General features: G+C 31.7%; 1 protein-coding gene across 1 annotated transcript in view; it reads right to left on the minus strand.

Moving 5' to 3' along the window:
* Positions 1-14,196: 14,196 nt before the first annotated feature.
* Positions 14,197-26,347, minus strand: part of LOC143078047 (uncharacterized) — a 43,362-nt gene continuing 31,211 nt past the window's right edge. Inside the window, exons 9-12 of the mRNA XM_076253049.1 lie at positions 24,799-24,845; positions 16,834-16,870; positions 15,541-15,617; positions 14,197-14,772 (exon numbers count right to left, since the gene is read on the minus strand). Coding sequence (XP_076109164.1) covers positions 14,720-14,772; positions 15,541-15,617; positions 16,834-16,870; positions 24,799-24,845 — 214 coding nt within the window. The 3' untranslated portion in view covers positions 14,197-14,719. The remainder of the gene's footprint in view (positions 14,773-15,540; positions 15,618-16,833; positions 16,871-24,798; positions 24,846-26,347) is intronic.

Consider the following 26,347-nt stretch of genomic DNA (forward strand, 5'->3'; position numbering starts at 1 on the left):
GTTTGTTTATTTGTTCTATGGTCTATGAATATCTTTCTATATACCACATTTTCATAATCCCACAAAAATTTAAAATGTATGTACATTTTACTTTTTTCTAGTTTCTCTCATGTGATAGTGGTACTTTTTTGGTCACTATTTATGTGTTGCGTTTGAATATGAATTGTAACACTGTATACATGTTATAGTGACTGAACAGGTAAAACAATTACTTCTCAGGAGGCAGGATCTGCTTACCGTTCCGGAGCACCTGAGATCACCCCTAGTTTTTGGTGGGGTTCGTGTTGTTTATTCTTTGGTTTTCTATGTTGTGTCATGTGTACTATTGGTCGTCTGTTTGTTTTTTTCCTTTTTAACCATGGCGTTGTCAGTTTATTTTTGATTTATGAGTTTGGCTTTCACTTTGGTATCTTTCGTCCCTCTTCTCAAGAAACAGCAAAAAGAAGACTACTTGGAACAGCACCAGACTATTTATAAATAAAAACTCAGATCGGAATAGCATGAAGGATATGTTACGTCCTTGTGAATAAGCAAGGAAAGCTTTCAATAATAGTGCCTTTTTTTTAATGTATTAGGTTTTTCATTCATTTTCTGTTCAAATTTCAACATAATTTGTCAAAAATGCTAATTTAAATTTACTGAAACTTTCAGTGGTGAATCCAGAAATTTTCATAAGCGGAGCCCCCTGACTGAATAAGCATGGACCCACTCATTCATGTTTCAGTGATTCCCTATATAAACAACAAATTTTTTCCTACAAAAGAAGCGGCCAAGCCCCCACCCCTGAAAAACCCTTTTACTCCTCCTCTGACTTTAAAACAATATGACATGTGTTAATTCACCAAAATACTGAGGCGTTTCTGTGATAAATAGCAAGCGCAATTTTATGAATGAAAGGGGAATGAAAGGGGAAAGAAGATCCACACACGGTGTAACCGCACATGACAATTGCAAACTTACCCAATATTTTTTTATCACAACCAATCAACTGATACTTACATTATCAGAGTGTACACATCAAATAAAAAAGGAACAAGTCACAATTTATAAAATTAAACCATTCTGGCTGCAAGGCCTGATTCACACCAAACAACAATTCTATATGGTCCATATCAATCATGACAATAAACATTAGCAAGTAAAACTTTCTGACTATATGTATTACATGAACTGGTTGCCATCAGAAATGAAAATAAAAATATTCAAACTAACAAAAGCTTGATTATATGTGCAACCAAATATAAAGCACCAAAGGCTAATACTTATATGAAGCTCTAATCTATAGAACTTACAAAAAAAATGTCAAGATTACAAACCACAACGTGATATATTAAAAAATATAAGAAGACAGGTGATAACATGTTAAGGAAAATTATTTGCAATTAATATTTCATTCCAAATTCCATTACCACAAGACATTTTTTTCAGTATTACTACATCTGGAAATGAGTAATAAGTTATAGTTATTGACCAAGCAAGTCGGTACTTAGGATTTAATTTGCACGGCTCGTGTGACCCTAATTAACCCGAACGACGTAGGAGTATAATATAAGAGTTATCTCTCCGAACACTGTTTTTCTTGTTATCGCTTCATCTTCGTAACCGTATAAGAAACCGACAAATTTATTTTTTCAAATTGCTTGTTATATTCTCAGGATGATTTTATTTATTTTCACCGAACCTATCCGGAGACTCCATATGAGAGTTATTTCCCCTTTTGTATTTGATATAAGTGAAAGGTATTTTTAACAGGAAGTTAAACCATAAGTGATAGAGGCCTAGCGTCTTTTGATTTGAGGTCCTTGTTCAAAAAAAGAAAAGAAAATAAGGTCATGGTCAAAGGTCAAGGTCATGATCAAAATTTTTATTTTGGCTTGTTATCTCTTATACCAGAAATCATATAAGACAAATATTTTCACAAAATTGTAAGTTATGACATGTCGTAACACATTAATCTTAGTCGAAAGGGTATGTAGACATTTGATGCCAGTTTTCCCCCATTTTATATCTAATATCAACCGTAGGGTAATATAACTCGTTAACAATATAAAGTAGAGGCCTAGAGTCTTTCGGTTTGTGGTCCTTGCTTTATGACATTGAAATTGAACTCAAGTTCATATGCTAATTTAACGTTCTAGATTTTGACCTTTGCTTTTACCTCATATGTATTCATGTTAAAGCTATTAGACTTTTTGCATTTGGTTGCAAGTAACCTTTTGTAAACCGAAAATAGCTAATTTTTGTAATAAATTATTGTAAAAGTATGTAAAACCATTTATGTTTGGAATCAAAGTCAAGTTAACTATAAAACAATACCGGAAGTAATATGTTTTGAACCGGAAGTAGAAAAGTATCTCCCTTATTTATATCTTTTTGTATAGAAACCTTATATTTTTGGAATCAACGTTCAATATGCTGTTATTTGACGCTGAAATTAACATTTAAAACCAAATTTTAATATTTTCATATCAACATAGATCCTTACTTGTGGAAAGACCTTCAATTGTTCTTTAAACAATTGGTTTTTAATATTTGCTTTTGAATTTCTTTCCCTCAATTATATGCTTAGAGAAAGATGTTTTATAACCTACAAAGGTAAATAAACAGAACATACCTTTCTCTTTCCAATCGTTTTCTACCTCAGCCCCCACCCACCCTATCCCCCTAATTTGAAACTACGTTACTTGTACAAAGTTTATCGTAATTTCAAGGCAGGTGACAAATTTAGGGGTAGGGTCGAATAGGTAGTTCACCCTTGGATTGGACAAAATATCGTATTTAAGCATAAAATCGTAAATATTCTTTTTAGTCTCGCTACACTCGTTTATATTATTTTAATTTATAGAATTACGCCCCCTCACAATCCAGGAACCGCCCCCTAAAAGTAAAAATAGATCTGAACTGTGCAGTATATCTGAGGTAGTTAATGCACACCTTTGCTGTGCATTATCCTGATTATACCACAGTAAGAACAAAGATATATTACCAATGTCATGTGTTAACAACACTTAAGGTGGTACCCAACACCTCCACTAAAATTAATTTGGCTCGTTTAATTTTCTTAAAATTTTGACAAGGTATTAATTTTAACCCTTTGACAAAAATATAAAAATTTCAACCAACCATTTTACCAGAAAAATTACACTGGTTATATAGCAGTTTGACAAACTTTAATTTTGATCATTGAGAAGCTTAATATTCCATTAACAACACAACGTAATTAAAACGTTTAGCTGATTTTACAGAGTTATCTCCCTGTATAGTGTTAGGTGCCACCTTAACGTGTACCGTCAAAACTTATTGCTTCTGCTATGACAAAAGTCAGATAAGATATTAATCCCTTCTATACGTATAAGATGTAACATTCTCAAATTTGAAAGGCCTTCTGTAGTAGTCTATTTTGTCAAGTATTAATCCTTAAAAGTACATGTAGGTTATATGCTTTGTTTTATAAAGCTGATTATAGACACACAGTATGCATTTTATTATAATATAATTCCCCATTTTCATTCTCAATTCTATCAAGTCTCCTTCCATCATAACCCTAGTCCAGCAAGAATACAACTAAAATCACAAAAAGTAAAAAAAAAACGCTATGTATTCATGTTGCTTGGAGTGCAATATTCCAATAAAAATAACCTGTACTCACAAACCACTGATCTCAATATAATCAGCAAAAATACGGCAAGCTTTTTAGAAAAGAGAGAAAAAAGAATCGAAAATACTACTGACGAATCGAGTAAACAATAGACAAGGCAGACGTAGAAAGACGAAGAATATGAAAGAAAGGATCGAGAAAAAATAGACGTCGTAGCTTATAAATGTTTACCTCCTTTTCTTCACACAAATAAATAAAATATCACAAACATAATGTATATTGTGTTACAATACAGTTTTAGATATTCTTACCAGCTATCAGTTAAATGCTTCAAATATAAGGTAGGAAGTTAAGGACAAATAATAAATTTTCCAGACGAGTAAATGTGCACAACAAATTCTTACAACCCTAGACATTCAATATGGGTCATTATAAAAAAAAAAAAAAAAAATGTATTCTAAAATTTATGTTTGAATAGAATGCACAGTTTTATGAATAATGTCAATAAGTCGTAATTTAAACATAAACAACAAATTGGATCAGTTGTTTGATGTTTAACAATAATATTTAGTACCTAAATGCATGTTTTAAATTGGTTACAACATTAACACGATTCTATCAAAGGATGACCTAAAATTGTTAAAATTGAAGGAAGTTACTCTTAAATTTTCCCATTGCATATATCTGAATATCGTTGCTACCATTCTGTAGAATAGAGGGACACGTTTAAATGTTTTACACAAACACATCGTTTTTTCAAAATATTACCTCGTCGAAATTTGCACTTCTTTTGATAATGACCTGTACACGAAAAGTACGGTAGCGTATTAGGGACATAGAAAAAATAAAATTGGCAGTGAACTTTTTTTTTCAAAGTCGATATTTTGACATTTCAAGTTTCGAAATTTTGACTATAACTTAAAATTTTGACTTTTCAAATATCGAAATTTTGACTTTTTGAAATCTTGTAATTTCGACTTTTTGAAAAGTCGAAATTTTGACTTTTTAAATACTCGAAATTCTGACTTTAAACTTGCAACTTCGACTTTTTAAAACTTGAAATTTCGACTTTTTTAAAACACGAAATTTCGACTGTTTTAAAACTAATTTCAAGATTTTAGAAAGTCAAAATTTCAATTAGAAAAGTTAAAATTTCGAGTTAAGATTTGAAGTGCCAAAATTTTGACTTTGAAAAAAGAGTTCACTGCCAATTTTAATTTTTCCTGTCTCTAATACGCTTCCGTAGTAAAGCGTTGTTATTCCGCGAAACAATTATAATTACATCATACTTGTTTGTTTCCTATTTCACAAACCACGTCTCTTTCGGGGAGATGTATAAATATTTTGTTTTGTGAACTAAGATATGACCTCATTTTTGTGTTAGTACATGCATACATTACTTGGTATATATACCAGTCCATAAATTTACTGCGGTCGAATTGAAATCCGAGAAAGACTCATAGTTAAAAGAATGAGTATTACTTTTAGTATAAGTTGAAAGAATTTGAGGTATGTATTTGCTGAAAAATGTGCTCCACAGCTTTTCATTTTAAAATATTAAAAAAGTTCTGCATATGCACTTTCCATTCGTGGATATAACAATTTACGATATTTCATAGTGAAAAGGCGCATTTTAAGTCTAAAAACGAGTTACAATGGAAAATTGCCTAGGTCATAAAGAAGTGAAAACTTTAAGTTAATTATAGTGTACACTTCATTTTTAGTGTTTTTTTTATTTCTCCTAGTTGTTGTGGTTTTTTGCATGAACCCCTGAGTTCATGCTCATAAATTGGCGAGTTTTGTATGTGTCTGAAGCTTGTACATTGTGAATGTAAGAAAGGATGCTGCGGTCATTGTTAATGTGGAAAACCGAGTCTCCCGTGCACTGCCTTGTGTGCATGTGGTGGTGACTGTGAATAAACATGTATTTTTGGCCAAATATTAGTAATTTTAAAAATGTTTTAGTACTTTTATCTCGTTTTAATCAATCTATCCAAAACTCTACATCGAAGATATGGATTGGGAACTCATCTTTAAAATTATGCCATATTAGTTTATTTTACCGGAAGTGTTAACTTTGTATTTAAACATTTACAACAGAATAGAATTAGTGGTTTTGAGGATAACTTCAAGCCAAAAATTTAATGATCAGCACAAAAAAAAAAAACAACATTTTCTTTACATTTTGAAAAAGTTGAATATTAAAATAAAAAATTGATATTTCTATTTCCGCCATTTTGGATATTACCGGTAGTAAGGGTTTTAAAGACATTTGTCTACCTAAGAATACATTGTATACCTAAGAAGCACTGAAGAAAGGTTCCTGTGCAATGTAATGATAGTAGCAATAGGTTAAAACCAATTTCAATTACCCTCCCTAATAAATAAGCTTATTTTAGTACAATGTCCACCATGTTTGATTTTACCGGAAGTAGGGTTTTTAGAGACAACTTATCTATATAATATATCCAAAAGTAGTACATAATTAAGGTTTTTACCAAATATTATGCATCTTTTCTCGTACTAGCTTTCGATATTGGGCTGATTAAAGTGTGATGTCCGTCATTTTGGATTTTACCGGAAGTGAGACATTTTTTTTTTCAAATGCCTCCCTATCTGAAATAAAGAGTAATAGTTGAGAAAGGTTTGTGCCAAATTTCATGCTTGTAGCAGGATGTGCATAATTCGTCTGAAATATGCTTGTAGCCGCCGGACTATATTGTTTTTAATATGTTTTAAAGTTTTCGTGATAAATTTGTTATATAGATTTATTTCTCCAAAAAATAGCAACATTAAACATAGTTTAAAACAAGGTAACTGTGATTAAAGTTTAAATTACTCACTGTTGACGTAAATTAAAAGTGTCAGACACTCAGTGTTCGTCGATTCAAAATGATGTCGGTTCAAAGCATTCGAGGCGGAAGGAAAACCTAACTATAGAAAACATATGGTGTGCCGTTTTATCAAATACAAATTGTTGTCTAATAGTGGATGACACTTTCCTTTCACTGGTTCTATAAAGACAGAAAAAAATACATTAATGTTGATGACACTTAACACCCGTAATTCAATGCAGAGTAAGTTATTCTGATATATATATAAAAGAAGATGTGGTATGATTGCCAATGAGACAACTGTCCACAAGAGACCAAAATGACACAGACATTAACAACTATAGGTCACCGTACGGCCTTCAACAATGAGCAAAGCCCATACCGCATAGTCCGCTATAAAAGGGCCCGATAAGACAATGTTAAACAATTCAAACGAGAAAACTAACGGCCTTATTTATATATAAAAAATGAACGAAAAACAAATATGTTACACATAAACAAACGACAACCACTGAATTACAGGCTCCTGACTTGGGACAGGCACATACATAAATAATGTGGTGGGGTTAAACATGTTAGCGGGATCCCAACCCTCCCCTAACCTGGGACAGTGGTATAACAGTACAACATAAGAACGAACTATAACAATCAGTTGAAAAAGGCTTAACTCATCAGATGGCCAAAAATACAAGTGGACGTGGCCGGGTACTTATACATCCCGACAGAAATATGTTCTTTTGTTATGCGTTATGCACTTATATAGTCTACATCCAGTAATCTTTGCTTTCTGTCAATACGTTTGCATTCATGTCAAACCACAGTGTAAACAAAACACAAACAAAACAGATAACGCTTCGGTCTATTATTTTGTTCATTAAATATCTGATTACGCAATGTAGTTTCGGTTTTGATATGTGATTAATAATAGTCCTGAATAGCTATGCTCATAAAGACTAAATTCCTTAATTACTTTATATACTAGTTTGATTATCTTTTAAATTAGTACAAATGTGCCACACGTAAGTAAAAAGTAAAATCACAAAAATACTGAACTCCGAAGAAAATCAATTCGGAAAGTCCATAATCACATGGCAAAATCAAATAACAAAACGCATCAAAAACGAATGGACAAGAACTGTCATATTCTTGAATTGGTACAGGTATTTTCAAATGTAGAAAATGGTGGATTGAACCTGGTTTTATAGCTAGATAAACCAGATAAACTGCTACATATCATTAATTGAAATGAAAAATCTGACTACCATTATGATAACCAATTTAACTAAATGAAATATCATTAAATTCCATAAAGCGTCCAAATAATAAAATGGTTTGAATTACACCACAGACGTCACTGACAACTACTTGAATGATGATGTCACATAATAACATTTGTGATATGATAAGCTTGAATCTTAAAGATGTTATACTAGTGTATCATTAACAAAATGTGTCAACATTTAGTTATCCCCTGTTTTCACATTTGTGGAAAGTATAATTATATAAACATTAATTAGTGTGCTTCACCATGTATACCGGACGAAATTCGAATGCTTTATTATTTTATATAAATCCTTTTTGTTTTCTATATGATCAAAAAGTTTGACTTTTTTTTTTTAATTCAAATCATGGATGTATATGGAATGATGTATATAGATATAGGAAGATGTGGTGTTAGTGCCAATGGGACAACTCTCATTTATAAAAGTAAACCATTATTGGTCAATGTACGGCCTTCAACACATGTTCGATTAGACAATAGCACAATGAAAATACACCAGGTTAACGATAACGAGTATCAAGTTCTTTATTTCTAGTTTTCTTCGTTAGTTACTATTTTAACATTTCAAAATGTGTTTTACCTAGTACATCATTTGCCAAAAAATATTGAAATTCAGTATAAATGTACAGATTCAGTTTTATTAAAAAAAAAAACGAAAAAAAAACATAAGTAGTCAGCTGTCATTGCGGTAATATTTTCAACCTCAGTTCAGTAACAAATCTTCATTTCTGACATGCTTATCACATGTATAAAACAGCTCTTACCTAATGGAAATATGTTAACCGAAATGAACAGTGAATTCTTTGACATTTTCATCGTATAAATATAAAAGAGTAATACACTTAATTTTGCGTACTTTATTTAAACAGCTGATCGATAGATATTTAAACACTTTTCAAATACTGACACATAAAAAAAATTCACAAGGTTCTAGGTGTAACCAGTCAAGGTTGCATATTTTATAACAATAACTTCATTGATTTCAGCACACAATGCACTGGTAACATTATATGATTGATGTTCGTTAAAAATACTTCAATTGTTTCCTGTAACATATTACTGTACAAATTTATATGAACCAATCAAATTGTTCCTACCGTTTACTGTTCGATGTTGTGTTGTGCAATAATGACACATGCCGAACTTCCGATGATGTGAAAAACAATTTTCACCTGCCGAACATGTTTTAACTTTCCCGCCAAAAATCAAATTGTATGATATTTTTGTGCTATTGCACTTTTTCAATGGTTGTTTGGATATTTAAATTACTTTTTTAGATATTTGTATCTTCTCATCACATCATATTAGATATGTATTTGTCGTGTGTTACCGTTTACGGATATCTAGATGCGGAAGTGAATTATTAATTTTTGTGCCGAACTCAAGTTATTTTCTTTCGATTTGATCGTTTTGTCATCAATTGTTAAATCTTGTTAAAGTCCCACGAATTGCTTTCATTAAGGTCGAAAATTTCTAATTCGCAGTAATATTGTATAAAATAACAATCACCTATCAATTATGATTTATAGTCATTTCATACCCCCCATTTGTTACCCTGGCAAAAACCATTTCGTACCCTGATCATTTCGTACCTTGACCATTTCGTACCTCATGGAATATTAACATGTAAAACCATTTCGTACCTCATCGAAGATTAATATGCATGCCATGTCGTACCCCATGGAGGACTAATAGGTATGCCATTTCGTACCTCATGAAAGGTTTATATGTAATACCATTTCGTTCATCATGGAAAATTAATATGTATGTCATTTCGTACCTCATGGAAGATTTATATGTAATACTATTTCGTACCTCATGGAAGATTGATATGAAACACCATTTCGTACGTCATGGAAGATTAATATGTATGACATTTCGTACCTCATGGAAGATTTATATGTAATACCATATCGTATCTTATGGAAGATTTATATGTAATGCCATTTTGTACCTCATCGAAGATTTATATGTAGTACACTCTCGTACCTCATGGAAGATTATTATGTATGGCATTTCATTTATATATGTTACGTGTCTTGGTGAAAACTGTTAAAAGACGTATAGTGCACATGTGCATAATAAACAATTACTTAATCGTGAATAATAATAAAAAAAAACACACTTAAGAAAACATTTTATTGTACTGTTGGTATGCATATACAAAACAATATAAACAGAAAGCACTAATAAAAACAATCCTATAATGTCAAAATGCAAACGAGCACATATACAAACATGAGATAAAAACATGAGATCTGCTGCGCTTCATTTGTAAATGTCTTATCAATGAAGCATTGTAGTTAATTCAGTTTCCAAGTGCTTCTTAATCAAACCAATTATAGGTCTATAACATTGTTACGTCTAGATGCATAATTTTATTTAATATGTTATATTTAAAAAAACAACAATATTAAAATCATGAAAACTGTACAAAAATGTGATACGAAATACTAAGTTCATGAGGTATGAAATGGTAGATGCATTTGGCCCATTGGCTACGAAACGGATATCATCGCGGGTACGAAATGGCAGATTTAGGTACGAAATGATAGAGTTATGAAATGGTCAGGGTACGAAATGACTTGCTTCCTCAATGATAACCTACGAAAATTTTGTAGATGTAAATAAAGGTTGCTGGAAATCATGTTAGAAATTACTTTATTGATAATTCTAAAACAAGAAGGTTCACGAAGGGTTAAGATTGTCCGTACATTTTTTATGTTTTTTTTTTTTTTTAAATCGGTTCAAAATATTAAACATTTTATTTGGAAATACTTGTGATAATACTATTAAGACAAAGATGTTTTCATAATTATAGTGATTTTACAATTAAATATTAAAGTTATATTTCTGACAAAATGTTGGAAAGATAATTTTACTTTTGCTTAAAATACTTTGGATTATGCATTTTATCCAGTAATAGAATACAATAGCAGGGTTATATTTTCGATTGTATTGTATCGATATTGAATCGACGAGTACCTTAGATATCAATTACTTTGACACATTTTTTTAAGGGTCTATGCTAGTATGTGAGACATTGACTTCTCAAAATTTTCTTTGTGTTTGTTAATGAAAAAAAAAATATGTCTCAGGGGTGCCGAAAATCATTAAAAAGTATATATTTCTGCCTCTTATTTTTAAAATTATTAATGAACATTTTGTTTGAACATTTTGCCTGAAACGATCGGTGCTCGAGTAAAGCCTAACCTTTCATCTGCGCATGACGAATAACGCATCGATCATTCATTTTTGCTTGGAGATAATAATAATCAAATTAATGGTTTGATTGTAAATTCAAGAAACGACTAGTAGAAAAAAAGAACTGGAAATACGACGAAGCAATTTTAATCACCAAGGAATTGAACACAATAGTTCCATTTTTCTTTATAAGAAAAGACAAGATTACTTTCGAAAAACACCCTGCCAGTTATCAGTTATATTTCATTGTTTTTTTTGGTAATTTCAAATTTCTTCAAACTAAAAAAAAATAATAGGCACATCTGATTTTGCCATTGCCAATGTAGGTTAGAACATTACATTTGTCTAATAGTACTATAATGATATTACTCATATGATGCGATACCAATATCATTGCAACTGTACACACTAATACGTATCAATAAATGACAGTAAAATGTAATAGGGGAAATTATTATATTAATAAGTCATGCCGGTATGATCAATAATATATCACTAAGTACATTCAAGTAGGAGTATATCTTACTAAAGTCTGTTATACAGTATTTCCAAAAGATGATACACCGTTCAAGGGGGAATAACTGTTACTACTTATCGTTAGTTTCTTGACATTTGATAAATTTCAAACAAAGAGATATGTGGGGCTATCTTAATTGATATGCAAAGTGTTCGAATTGAACATTATTTACAGTGTATGGTATTAAAATTTTAATTTGTTATTTAGAGATTTATAAAGTGTACATGAACTTTTAATGTTAAACAAGTTTGTAAATAAATGATTTTATTATTTACTGCATGAATCCACAACTATGACAGACATTGATATTGATGCATTATTTATATCTTAAACATGCCCAAAAGAAAAAGCAAAAATGTTTGTTGCATTTCTGTTTTTTTGCGCAACTGCGTGAGGATCAAACTAATAACACATAATTCATTTATATGTAGGCATAGTGTTATGAAATGTGTGTCAGTTGGAAATAGCACACTGTGTAGATACATGCATATTTGTATAACACTTATTATCAGAGGAATCTTCTGACGCAAGGCAATAACTGTCGAGGCAACAGTTTATGATGTTATTGCCATTGTCATAGTGTTTGCTTTATGGAAATAAGTATCATACAATTTAGAAGAAAAGAAACATAACTGAATACCTAAAGTAGTTATATAAATGAAATGGTGAGCTTTCCAATGAGACAACCGTTACTATCAAAATGCTGTGAATTTAACCAACTTTAAGTCAATATATGGTCTTTAAAAATGTGCAAAATCCGCACCGTGTAGTCATCTATAAAGGTCACGGCATGATAAAACGTGGACCGATTCAAAGAAAAATATCCTTCGACCTGATTTATGACAAAACGAAATACTAAAATCAAAAATGTAAGACATAAACCAACGGCCAGTACAGACTTACATGATCCTGAATTTCAAAGACACAAATAACGTCGCATGAGTCGGGGCTACATATTTTTAAAAGCGATAAACTATCCCCTACCAGGAACAGTTTTGCAAGAGCAGAGCATAAAAACAGACCGTAAACATTATTTGCAAATTGCTTGCCTCATCTATTCAGCTTATCGGCGTCATTTACAAAACACAATCTACAGAAACCTACGATATCGAATCACCCAGTCGTTTTACTGGAACAATAACTGTGGGCTACTGATATATGGGATTACTTACTTGATAATGGATAAAGCACGCGTCAGATGACTAAACATTGGAATTTTTCTATAAAGTGTCCTGAGACGGATACCAAAGCTACAACGTTCAATGAACAAACGGAATTCGTATTCTTAGATATTTTATTCGACTGGAACGACACATCTACAGGAGCAACCTTGTTGTATTCATTAGGAATGGCTTTATCAAACTTTACTAAACGTATCTTTCCTAGCGGTATGCTGTACTCAGTATTAAGTCACTTTTGAGGTACATAACAATTATTTGTTTTAAATTCTGACTTCGAACTTCACAATAACGATGGTAAATAGTCAGCCTGTTGATAAGGTATACGTTGGTGTTTTCCCCTAATCGTCAGAGCAGTCACTGCGAATTCTCTTTTGTTTGTATACCAAGATTTTAGTGTATGTATTTAGTTTATAGTTTTCTGTTATTTAGTGTATCACAAGTCGAAAGTGGAACATTTTCCATCACTTACATATGTGGATTTCTGAACAACCAGAATAGACGTCTTACCCGATTGCGTCCTGATCCTGATTATGACATTTTCACTGCAATATGAAGTAGTGCCTGCATAACATTCGTGCGCGGGATGTATAAATGTAGGAGAGAAAACGTTAAATTTGATGTTCAGCGAATTCATGATCTCTGCATTCTAAAGTTTTCTTGCAACCACTTTCTAAGTGTGTCTGTAGGTGACATTTTACGAGGATATATGTTTGTACTTGTCCGACAACTTCTAGATTTCCAATGGTGTTCCAAAATTTTCCGCCCTTCATCCTGGTTAATTGTTATTGCCATAACCACCTTTTAATTTTTTCACCTGTTCTCATTCTGAACTGCATGTATAGTTTCAACAGGACGTAAAGCATTTCATAAATCAATCAATTTCGTAGACTGTTTTCCATATTTTTGTCATTTTTCCCATGATTTAATCAGTCTTTTTTCGTTTTATTAGTTTTGATACTCTTCCTCTGCCTTTTTTTTATTATAATAATGCTTTTCTTAGACCTCTTGTGATCTCTTTACACTAAATGTGTTTGATTTGTATGTGTACAACTTCTGCTGTAGTATGGAGAGACATAATTACTTACATTGTATTTATTAGATTTAATGATATGTGGTCGAGCATTCAGTTATTGCAAGTGTTTTTACATCCGTACGTATTTTTAATTTTTGTTCTTTGGTCCGGTTTGATGATTCTTTCCAACTTATGTTTATAGTTTTATTGCTTTTATGTTGAGCTGCTACACTACTGTTTCAATAATGTGTATATAAGGAGCCTGTAACTTAGTGGTTGATGTTGTTGGTTTTTTTTTAATTTGTTTTAGTTTATTGGTTTAGCATTTATCAGGTCGTTGGATTATTTTAATTGTTCACCTTTTGTGGTATACCGTTGCCATATATCCATTATACAGTGTGACATTTGTTCCTGATAAACCCCGTGTGTCAATTTGCTATTGCTTATACTGAATTGCTAATGGTCTCTGTTGGATTTTATTCCTATTGGCAACCATACATCATCTCTTTAATGATTTAACATCGCGATGACCGTGTAAGTCGCTGGAAAATATGAATGCCTGCTCAAATCTAATCTATTAGAAAAATCGAATTATTACAGAAGAGTGTCCACCTACACTTGCACTACACTTCTATTATAATAGCAGAATATATACAAATGGATGAAAATTATATATACATGTAACTGTTACATACAAATTTTAATATAATAGTAATACAGTAGTACAGTTATTATGTTGAGGTTGAATTCCCTGTCATTTATTTATCATCAATGCACGAATTTGTCTAAAAAAAACATATCTCTGTACATAAACCTCGCTTTCAGGTATAGACATATGATTTACGTTCTGCGACAAGTACGTGTGACCACCCACAAAAACTTGCGGCCATCCGATGTCCAGTTCTTCAGTTCTTTAATTTGTTATTCATTTAATTGAGGTAAAGTATACAACAAAACGTATAACAGACTACAAAAAGTACAAACATACGTTTACTTTTTTTTTTAAACTGTATTGTCAATTATATTGTTTACTGAGGTTTTTGACAGCCCAGATTACAATTTTTAGTGATCATAAACACTAAGCGAAATGTTTAAATGTTCAAATCTAAATACATAGGAGGATCTCTGTCCTGTGCATCAAGGCCTGGAATATAAACAAATATAAAGATGAAATGACTACTGTAAAATAATAAGACTTGCTTTAAAGCCTTCTAATCAAGAACCATATGAAACGATACTATACCAAACAAGATGCAATTCGCTTGATATCTTATTGTTAAAGTATGTTATGTCTTCACCATACACACGTCAATCATAAGCATAAAATATAGTGTGTGATTCTGTCTTATTTGTGGGAGTTGGGTGAGAAGGTTCCAAGGCAAAGACATTTATGTTTATTTGGCAATCATGAAAAACTTTCGAACTATTCATCATGTGTACATGAATTCTTGTTTACTTATATTTCCAAGTAGGTGTGTCGTTATAACGCAATAGTATTCCTGTTTCTCTATCAAACAAATTCAACTAATATACGTTTAAATCATAAGTTCAGTAAGGTTAACTTGAGCTGACCATGCTGCATTTACCATGAAATGTGAACGATATCATTTTATCATTATATCTCGACATAGTTACATGTAAAGCAACCATAATTGTATTACAAACTAGCCTGCAGAATATTTATAAAAAAGATGACGTATGATTGCCAATGAGACAACTCTCCACAAGAGACCAAATGAAACAGTAATATAATGAAATGTGTAGACAGCTCTCTCACAAGCAAAAAAAAAAAAAAAACAACGTAAAAGTATAAGGTATGTACACATCTGTCATTTTTATTTTTGTCCATTCTGATGAATAAAAGTATAAAGTCATGCAATAGATTTTTTTGTATTTCATGCTATATGTTTACCTTCCTTTGACCTGTTGACGTTTTGATAAAGTTCTGTATTGCTGTTTGTGATCCTTCCAGATTCATTGTAATATATGCTGAAAGTGTAAACAAATGCAGATAGTGCAATTAAAATAGCAATAATATATGTAGAATTAATGTACAATATGAGTACCCAGTTTCGTGAAAGTTTATTTTCACTTTGAGTACAGTACTCACGTTCAATCAACAGGTTTAAATATGATGAGTAATGTGTATAATTTCCATAATTTACTTTCCCTTCATACTTTTCAAGACCGGAGGAATATTCAGTCCGTTTTTGTCCAAAATACTGGTTACCTTGTTTCTATGAAAAATGCTTCAAATTTATATTCAACACTTTTTTACCCATCCCAATCATCCCCCGGTTTGTTGGTAGGATTCGTGTTGCTACTTCTGCTGCTGTTCGTTGGTCTTTTTTGCTTTTAGTTTGAACATATTTATTTATAGTGGATTGGGGAAACAAGTTATTGCAACTTATATTAATCTCTTGCCACTTTACGGGTGAGTGTACTGCCTTGTTGCGACATAAGCCTTTTTCGGGGTGTTTTGTAAGTGCAAGAGATGTTGCTCTCTTGTAACACGGGTCAGCCATTTGATCGTCTCCTTCCGATGGACTATCATCGTTTCTCAAGACCAAACCTGCAAATGGTGTCAAAGGAGAGCCGGAATTTTATTCCCTGTAATTTTCTCACCGGAACGGGGATCGAACAAGGAACCTCTGTTTTAGTAGTCCGATGCACTAACCACTACACCACTGTTCTCCTTTTAGCAGGTTATATTCGACTTTTGACTTTGAATGTTCCTTTAGTATATTTCTAACTTTCTAAATGTTTTCAGTTTTTTTCCAACACTTAGCTCAATAACTGGCGGCGGTCTGTTATAGATTTAAAAAGATGGCGTATGAGTGCATATGAGACAACTCTTCATCCATGGAACAATTTATAAAAGTAAGCCATTACAGATCAAGGTACGGTCTTTTGTATTTGGTTATAATAAGATGTGTTAGCTTTATGAACGATGTATTTAATCTTTGATTACTAGTACTTTGAACAGATCTGATTTACATTAAGTATTTATACAAACATTCTGGTGTGCTTTTTTCAGGTATATGTTTGTCGTTGATTTGTCCTAGAGTTTTCAGCATTAATTTGTTTTCCGTGGGCATAATTAATTATCGAGAAAGGTTCTTTCTTGGTAATGACAAGATTATTTGTATATGGTTTGAATACTAAATAAGGAACGTTGCTACTAATCTTAATATGATAAAAATACCTTGTATTACTTGAACTCTGACCCGGAACAGACGAATCTGTTAAAAGAAACAGGTTTTATGCATACTTTTTACAATCTTATATATTTACGTCTGTCATGATGTTCAATTGTTTGTACAACAACACCTTCATCGGAGGATCGTTTAACCGTACGTATCTTAATTTCAAACTATATGGTTAAATTGTTTATTACGTTTCACGTTCCATATTGATGTCGCTAAGCCGGTTCGCAAGATAAGGTGTTGGAGATGAATGCTCACATCTTTAAATTTGACATTGTTGAAACACTATTTTGTTCTTTCTTTTTGGACTGTTAAAATAACGTTATTGATTTGAGCGGAACTGATGAGTCGTTTGTACGCGAAACACGCGTCTGGTTTAGAAAAACGTTAACCTGTTATCTTTGATGAGTGTTTTGCAGCCAATTAATTGATGTCACTGCTGATGGTGGTGTTTTCCCCGGGGGCGCCACCAGACCAGGTGTCATCACTTGCATTTGTGTGTTGACATGAATTTACATTATTATTGGTTATAATTAGAAAATAACTGTTAAAACAACTTTGGATTGTTCGAAATCTAAGATTCTATTCTAAGTTGGATGTAACATTTTTTTTCATTGGCTAACAGTTGCCGTCAAATCCACAGTTGACCAGGCGTAACTAAGGAGTGACCTCCCATTTTGAATTGATTGAATCAACAAATTTTCGATTACTACTATATAATCGAAAATAAAACAACACCTACCTCGAATTCGCCGTTTCAATGTTATTTCATCCGAATTTGAAGCGTACAATTAACGTAATAACCTCCAGTTTGTAAGTTTTCTTTTGTATGACGTCAAGTTTAGCCATGACATCTTTGTGCCAAAATCATTTATGAAGTTTTGCCGATTTTTTTCTTTTTGTCAAATTTAGACATGTTTTGAAGTTTTATCGTATTTTTTTCTTTTTGTAATACATTATAATCGGAATAACAGTTCTGTAGTTGAAGAGTTGCCACCGTCAATTGTAGAATGTCGTCTCCAGTAAAACTGCATTTGCGACCGTCAAATCTACAATTGATGGTGGCAACTCTTCAACTACAGTACTGTTATTCCTTAAATATCCTACTCAGGAAAACATTACCCAACAGAAAAGGCAAAACCTTTCTTTCTGAATGTTTCAGTTTAATATTTTATATTCTTATTATCTACATAGTTTCATGAATTTTTGATGTGTGGTTTCAGATGAGTTGCAATGACAAACTGTTACAGTAGTATATTTAGGCCAATGAGTTCAAAGGGTACATAACTCCTGGGAAAAAATGATCATAATTTCATGTCGATATGCACATTGACATAGTATGTCATTATTATCTACAAAGTTTCATGGAATTCTATATTTTGGCCTCGGAGGAGTTGCGATGACAAACTGTAGCAGTAGTATATTGAGGCTTATAAGCTCAAAAGAGGATGAAAGATAACAGAGGGGAATAAAAACTTGCAGATCGAAAATAAACTGACAACGTCATGGCTAAAAATAGACAAACAGACAAATATTAGTACACAACACACAACATAGAAAACTAAAGACTTAGCAAACGGGCATTACTTTTAGAAACAAACTTTAATTATTATTTACTGTCGATATATGCACATCAACATAGTTTGTCCTTATAATCTACAAAGTTTCATGAAATTCTGTTGTGTGGTTTCATAGAAGTTGCAGTGACAAACTGTTGCAGAATTATATTGAGGCCTATCAGTTCAAAAGTGGCATAACTCATAGAAACAAAACTGAAACACAAAAAGAGTCAAATAACATTTTCTGAAACGGACAAAATGAAGTTTAATTACTCTGGCCAATATGAAAGAGCTAAAATTTTCAAAATATAACGGTTTTCGATAGTGTTTGTGTTGATAGGACGTTGGTGTTACTTTTGGTGTTTGTCTTATGATAATGTTTCTTTTTCTGTCAAGACGTTATCAGTTTCTTCGACTTACTAGTCAATTTTTACATCAGAGGCCCCTGAGGGGCCTCGGGTGTATTGCCATCGCCTACTTTTCAAAGATCAAAGAGATGCATATATAATTAGTTTTGGAATGATAACCGACATTATAGACCCGCGGACCTATATAGTGCAGAATAAAATTCCGTATCGCTTCTTTTAAATTCATGTTTTCAATGGATACTCAGTTTTTTTAATTTTTCTTAATGCAAATTTATAATATGAAAATGTTTTGTCGTTAGAAATATTTGTATATTAATCAAACGATCTTCAATATCAATGACGTGTCGAAAAATTGTTGTAGCGGATGAATACCACGAGTGCGCAAGAGGGCAAGAGCGAGCGTGTAGAAAATCGAGAGGAAATCAATTCACACATTTATACACAGAAAGGTAATTATATTTCAATTATTTGATTTGGAGTAACCTCTTTAAACCGTTTGTAGCATATATGTCTATAATATTAACGTAGCAAAATCAGGACTATTTAATCTGACACAATATTAAAATAATTTATCAGGCCGCGTCCCCCGCAGCCATTTTGAAAATACCAGCAGATTGGGTAGGAGTAACAAGAACCTGCAAGGCCCTTAAAGACAAGGTTACTTTTTGTGCATTCTTTATTGCAACAATTTGTTTTTTTTTTAAATCTCAACAATTTCTGGAGTTAAATTTCTTTTCTTCGTAAATAACAAGTAGATTGATCACTTGGACACACACGTGGAACTATTTTCTGTTTTTTTTTAAGGTACTGTTTCGGATTTTCGCTCCTTCTCCGACTTAGTTTGTTGCATTAGTATATTTGATTAATTATGTCCCTTGACTGGAAAAACGCGGATTTTGTTAATTTTGTTAATTTGTAAGTAATTCTAATATATAATTATTGGTTGAAATTATTGTATTTTATGTAATATTCAGAGAATCTTCGACTTCTTATTCTTCCAATAGAGTTGGACTTTTTGAGTGTGTATAATAACATATGATAAATCAAGAGTTATTTTACACTGAAATGTCAGAATTTGGGTAAATCACCATGTCACAATTAGTGGCATTGTCCGTTACCATTTACTAGCCTATAGATATATTGGGAGAATCCTTACAGTTTTGGAGATATAAATATAGAGTAACTGTCCTGTTTTTTAAGTCTTCCTTGCAGTATTGTATAATTTTGACCATACTGTACATGACATGTCAGGGATCTCCTGTAGTTGGTGATCGCAATACTGGTATACCAGTATTGTCATACTGGTATAAAAATGTTGTACCAGTATTGTAACTTTTTATAATAAAAAAAACAGCAATACTGGTACATTACTTATATACCAGTATTGTAGTTGTATTGTTGACTAGACTATATCATGTATATTGAAGATCAAAGGGAGATTAAATGAACTCAAAAAGATTATAGAGGATAATTGTGAAATCAATTAACAACCAGTTAAAAGTCATTACTATACTTGCACAAATAAACAAAGGATTATTGAAATTAACTCAAAAGTCATCATTATTATTTAAACAATTGCTAATAATTTTATCATATTTCTATATTTTATTTAATTCAATATAAATAAAATAAAATAAAAGCTTATTATTATCTGAGTAATAATTTAATAAATTCAAGCAAATTATTACACTCTAACACTGTAAATTCAGCATTTACTTGTATGCCATCATATTATATTTTGACAGATATTTTAATACATGTATACATTTTTTGTGTACTAAGATGATATGCATTTGTTTGTCTTTATTTTCTTATTAATCTTTCACAAAAAAAGATATCAATATTATTCATTAATTATAAAAAGTTGCTTTATAGGGGTATTTCTTGTTAGCTAATATATGATTCTTACTTGGCACTATTGTGCATCACAAACGAATGAAATCCATTTGTTTATATGTGTAAATTTAGAAAATTAGGAAAGTAGGAAATGGGTTAACATCAGTGGGACAGAAACCTAACAGGAAACCAACCAATGAAATGACATGTAAAGGACAATTTTGCAGCAGTTTTGGAATAAAAATTGTAGTCAGTAGGTACATAATATACTAAATTTGAGGACAGTGATTCTAGCTTCCGTTTCTTTTTTTTTAAATACTTTGTGTCCTCCGTTTGCATTTAAGGTTTTCTACTTGACTCATGATTCTTTTTGTCTTGCTTGCCCAGCTTTTTATTAAGTATTTGTCAATCTGAACCTCGATACAAAATTTAAAGAAATGACACAACCGGTAAATGATGGATAATATTTAATCGACGATCCAGGGTCAATGGACAAAGCCAATGCAATGTTACGCGACTCTGGTTCGCATACTTATTTTTATTTATTTTGGTAAATTAATCGATCTATTTCCAGTAACGTAATATTTATCGTCATGAACATTGATGTTTTTACTTGCTGAAGATTGGTTTCTTTTACATAAATTAAACATCTTTATACGTTTTGAAATTAATTTTATGTTTTTGTTGGATTTGAACTTTGTCTTGTACATGTTGTATATTTTTATACTTGTCCACGGGCAACCAAGACAAAAATAATTACTTGTCCGGTTGTTCAAATGTACGAGTCGGGCATAGCATTTCCACACCCCTGCATGTATTGCCAAAAGTATATGATAATTTGATGACATACATGTGCTAATCACACTCAACAGCATTATTTAAATTGTGTAACCATATCCATGTAAAATTTTAGTAATTTGAATTAGACATTTGTTCACGCATACATGAGTACTTGAATTGAGCAAATACAATCAGTTAACTTTCACTACGAGCACCCATGAGATCTTAAATTGAGCAAATATGATCACTTACATGTATGAGTAAAATTTGAGCTAGATCTACTCAATTGAGTTAGACATATCAATATTGAAACTAATCTAAATGGTTAATTTGAGCACACATGAGGCTATTTATACTAATGAGAGCAATATTGGGATTCTGTATGAGCAAACTTAGCAAATCTTTATTGAGACAAACCTATGAGCGCTATGCGGTGCACATGACTGCAAGAGATATTTTAAAAGCTTTCCGGAACCCCAGATTAAAAGTTGAACTGCAACATTGCAAAGGGTTAGTGTGTTATTTTATTTTATCAAAATGTTAAATGTTTAAAATGTTTAATGTTTTTTGTTTATTTATTATTCTGTGGAAATTTAAATCTGAAGAATCTTTCTGCGAGTTTGCATGAATAATTCCATGTTTTAATTTGTACCATAAGCCCAAGTCACGCATAAGTTAACAGGGATTTAAAATGTCCACGATTAAAACCACATGTACATGTATATTGTAGATAATTTAAACAAAATGTTCAGCAACATTTAAAGGAACCTATCTATTTTTAATTCCCAAACATAATTGTTATGACTTAAGCAACCTTGTTAACAGTTTAGATTTCTATCAAATCGGATGAGAATCCAGGAGTTTTAAAGGGGGAGGGGTCTAGCTCCCTCCTCCCCCAAAAAATCTGCCTCAGCAATTTTAAACCCTCTTACGCTGTATATTCATGTAGCTGTACAGTGGAGCCTATGGGACTACAATCTACATTGTAAGTAGACATCTGAATCACCGAAAATCAACCTATATTTTCATGTATAATTTGATAATTAAATTTTAACACATTTATACATTTTTTTTAATTCGTTCTTGACAATTTTTTGTTCATTTAAAAATATAGGGACAGCAGAGTTGATGTATGTGGGTTCGATTCCCACCCTAGGCATTCATTTATATTGGCTGGTGCAAAGCGGGCAGTTTAGCTTAGTGGCCCCACACTGACTCTGTTGTTCATATGTCACTTAAAAAAATCAGGCAGCCTCCTTCAGGTCTTGCCATCTTTATTTTTCTTTTTGTAAATCATACACAACAAAACCATTGAATAATTGTGAAAATTATACCACAGATAACTATGGTAAAACTTTAATTGTTTTTGGCATAATTAACCTTGGCTGTTATCCAAGAGCCAAAAAGTTTTTATATTGATGAATTATATATATCAGATTTGGATTCTTTTGGTCACAAAACATTTTGGATGGTAGGTGGCGGCCAAATCTTTATTCCTAAAGGCTTAATTTCGGGTCTGAAAATTGCCCAAATTCATATTTTGACAAAATTTGGAACATAAAATGTACTTTTATGAAAAGAACTGATTTATTGAGCATTAAGACTTTTGAAATAGACCCAATTACGAAACCAAATTGTGAACTTTTTGGAGCTTTATGTTAAAGTTTATATTTTAGGCCATTTTGGGCAATAAGTGAAACTTGTCCTTTGAATCAGTGGTTTCACAATTACCATACTAAATACTAAGTATCTGTTAGAAGATAGCTCTTTCACAGTACATTGTTAAACTTAAAGATAAATATATACCAACAATGACCAATATTAATGATGGAATGAGATTATACAATGTATATATACTGTTTTATATTGTTACATGTACAGTACATACATAAATGAAAATTAACACCAAACTGTTGTCATTATTCATAAAAAAAAAACGAAAAGGGAGGTATGATTGGTATTCAGACACCAGCTCTATACAAAATGATGAAAAAGAAATAAAGCTTACCATACAACACTTTTACAATCAGAAAAAAACTATACATACATCAGTAAGAAATAGCCATGAAATGACAAATGTTAAACAATATATATACAAGAAAACTAATGGCCACATCAATGTACAAACGGAAAATCAAGATATACACCAGTAACACCAAAAAATTACAAGCCCTGTTTTACATGCTTCTTACTAAGGACCGACACATTCATATGGTAGTTGTGTTCTATATGTATAGTGCAAAATTTTCTCATTGCTTAAACCAGTGGTATCCAAAGTATTAAATCCAGAACAAAGTAAAAAAAAGACTAACAGTTGAAAAACTATCCAGATGTTGTGAAATGCAATTAACAAAAATACCATCATTAGCGAAAGGCTATCTACATATAATACATTGTAATATTTACAATGAACCATTTAATAATTTGAAAACAGAACCTACAATATACATGTAAAGCTGCTGATTTTTTTTTTTTTTTTTAAATATAATGGATAAATGATTGACTGTGTTGCAATAAAACCAAGATAACTCAGTGAAGCTATTTATGAACATTTAAAAAGTTGTTGTTGACTGCAACAAAAATCTAGAATAAGGGATCATAGTAATATTGATGTGTTAACATCCACTTAATTAGCGATTGATCCAAAAGCTAAATGTTTCAGAAAGTAGAAGACCTGGATACTACATTTGTACATGAACAAACATTGTTAATAAATGTCATTTGTAGAGCAGGATCTGCTTACCCATCCAGAGCACCTGAGATCATCCCCAAGTTTTTGTGGGGTTCGTGTTGCTCAGTCTTTAGTTTTCTATGTTGTTTCTAGTGTACTTTTATTTGTCTGCATGTCTTTTTTAGTTTTAGTCATGGAATTGTAAGTTTATTTTCGATTTATGAGTCTGCTGTTCATCTGGTATCTTTAGCTCCAATATTACAATTTATCTGTTTTAATATGATTGTCTTGAACCTCTTTATCATAGTTCAGTGAGTGACTATAGTATATAGCTTCTCGAAGAATTGTTTGCTATGTTGATTCTCTATTATAAGTTATATGCTAACTATTTTTGTATGTGTGCAACTATATGGTCATAATGCCAGTCTAACAGTTCTCATTTGACCACATAATCATTGATAATTCACAAAGTTAAGTTTCCTAGTTCAAGTCAGTATCTCAGATATGATATATATATATATATATATATATATATAGCAAATTATATTATTTGTTCTATATTGTAAGGTGAACATATCTGTCCGGCAGGTATAATATAAACACCTGTCTGTGTCATTTATCAATAATTCAACATAACTTGAGGTCCTCTGATGTTCAGTACTTCAGTACTTTGATTTGTATATGTGATTTCCGCCATTCATTTGTAAGTTATTCACAAAAAGTATGCTGATACAATAATTCCGTACTTACCAGTTCCAGCATGTTGCAAGTCATTGTATATGTTAACACCACCATCACTACAAAACAAATTCAAATAAAAAGCTGTCTACGAACAAATAAAACATGAATTATACAACAGATTTTCGAAGTTGTATACAACGATTTTAAAACAGGTAGAGAATCGTCAAATGTTATCAAATTTGATAATCCGGTTTTTCTTTGGAATCGTTGATAACTATTATTTTAATGTATCTTTTTTTTTTGGGGGGGGGGGGGATGAAGCAAGATCAAGTTGTGTGAGCTGGAGAAACTACTGACTAAATGTATTATTGAAATGATAATAATACACCAGAAAAATCCGAGAAAGTGGAATCACAAATTTCGTACACATTGTGGCAGTTCCATATATTTGCAACATGGAAAATATAGTAGATGATGCTTAGAAAATTTAAACTTTAATGTATGTAAATGTATTACTAAACAGTCAGGAGCCTGTAATTCGGTGACAATCGCTGATTTCTGAATATTGTTGTTATTCTTCCTTAATTGTTTTGCACAGTTTGAATATTCTTGTGTTGTGCTGTTGCACCAATGTTCTTGCTAGATAGATTTAGTCGTCATAAACATGTTTTTTTTTTCTCTCATCTAAATTTCATACATAGAAGTCAGAAGTCTATAATTTCGTGGTTGTTGTGAGTTGCAATATAATACATTTATTCAAATTTATTATTTTAACATAAATCAGACCGTATCATTTTTCGTTAAAAATGTTTTAAAAGTATCTGTCATTGCGGGAGCTTTATAGATTACTTTGCGGTATGGATTTTGCTTATCATCGAAGGCCATTCAGAGACCCATAGCTGTTAAATCTACATCATTTGTTCTTATTTTGGAGAGTTGTCTTATTAGTATCAAAATGTAATCAAACCACCTGCTCTTATAATCCTATACTGTACATGGTTGCGTTTTAAAGTAGACCAGTGATAACATTTTTTACACAATTTGATTGATTAATTAATTAATTGTTGCTTTATGTCCAGTGGTAAAGAATTTAATGAATTGTCAGAAGAAGAAAAAAAGTCTACTACAAATACAAAATATAAATCCTAAAAAAGAGGCCATCCAAGGTTTGGAAATTTGGACCACTGCTCGAAAATGAGAGCATTTTTAATCGGAACAGCAATTTTGCCTTGCTTTAGGTCACAAACGGTCCTATGAAAGAGTTGTAGCAATGGTTCTTAACATACAGATAGTATTGTACCCTCTTTACACGAGGCCTCTAATTCAACATCTCAGTTTGACTAGGCGTATTTTTTTTATCCTCCAGAGTCAAACGGACGCTTTACTTTGATAAGGATTGTGTCGGAAGAGGACCAATAATGGCCATATATTTATTTCCCAGTCACCCTTGTGTGATGGATACGTGTCACATTTCACATGGTATAGATAAGGGTAATCCGAGTCATGTCTTTTTCTAATAGATAATGTCGAATGCTTCAGTATTTTTCATTGATGTCGGCAAATACACATCCAACCTAAATGTTGCTGCCATGGGAGACATTAGATGGGACCAAATTTT

This window comes from Mytilus galloprovincialis, chromosome 6, assembly GCF_965363235.1.
Source record: "Mytilus galloprovincialis chromosome 6, xbMytGall1.hap1.1, whole genome shotgun sequence".
Taxonomy (NCBI): Eukaryota; Metazoa; Mollusca; class Bivalvia; order Mytilida; family Mytilidae; genus Mytilus; species Mytilus galloprovincialis.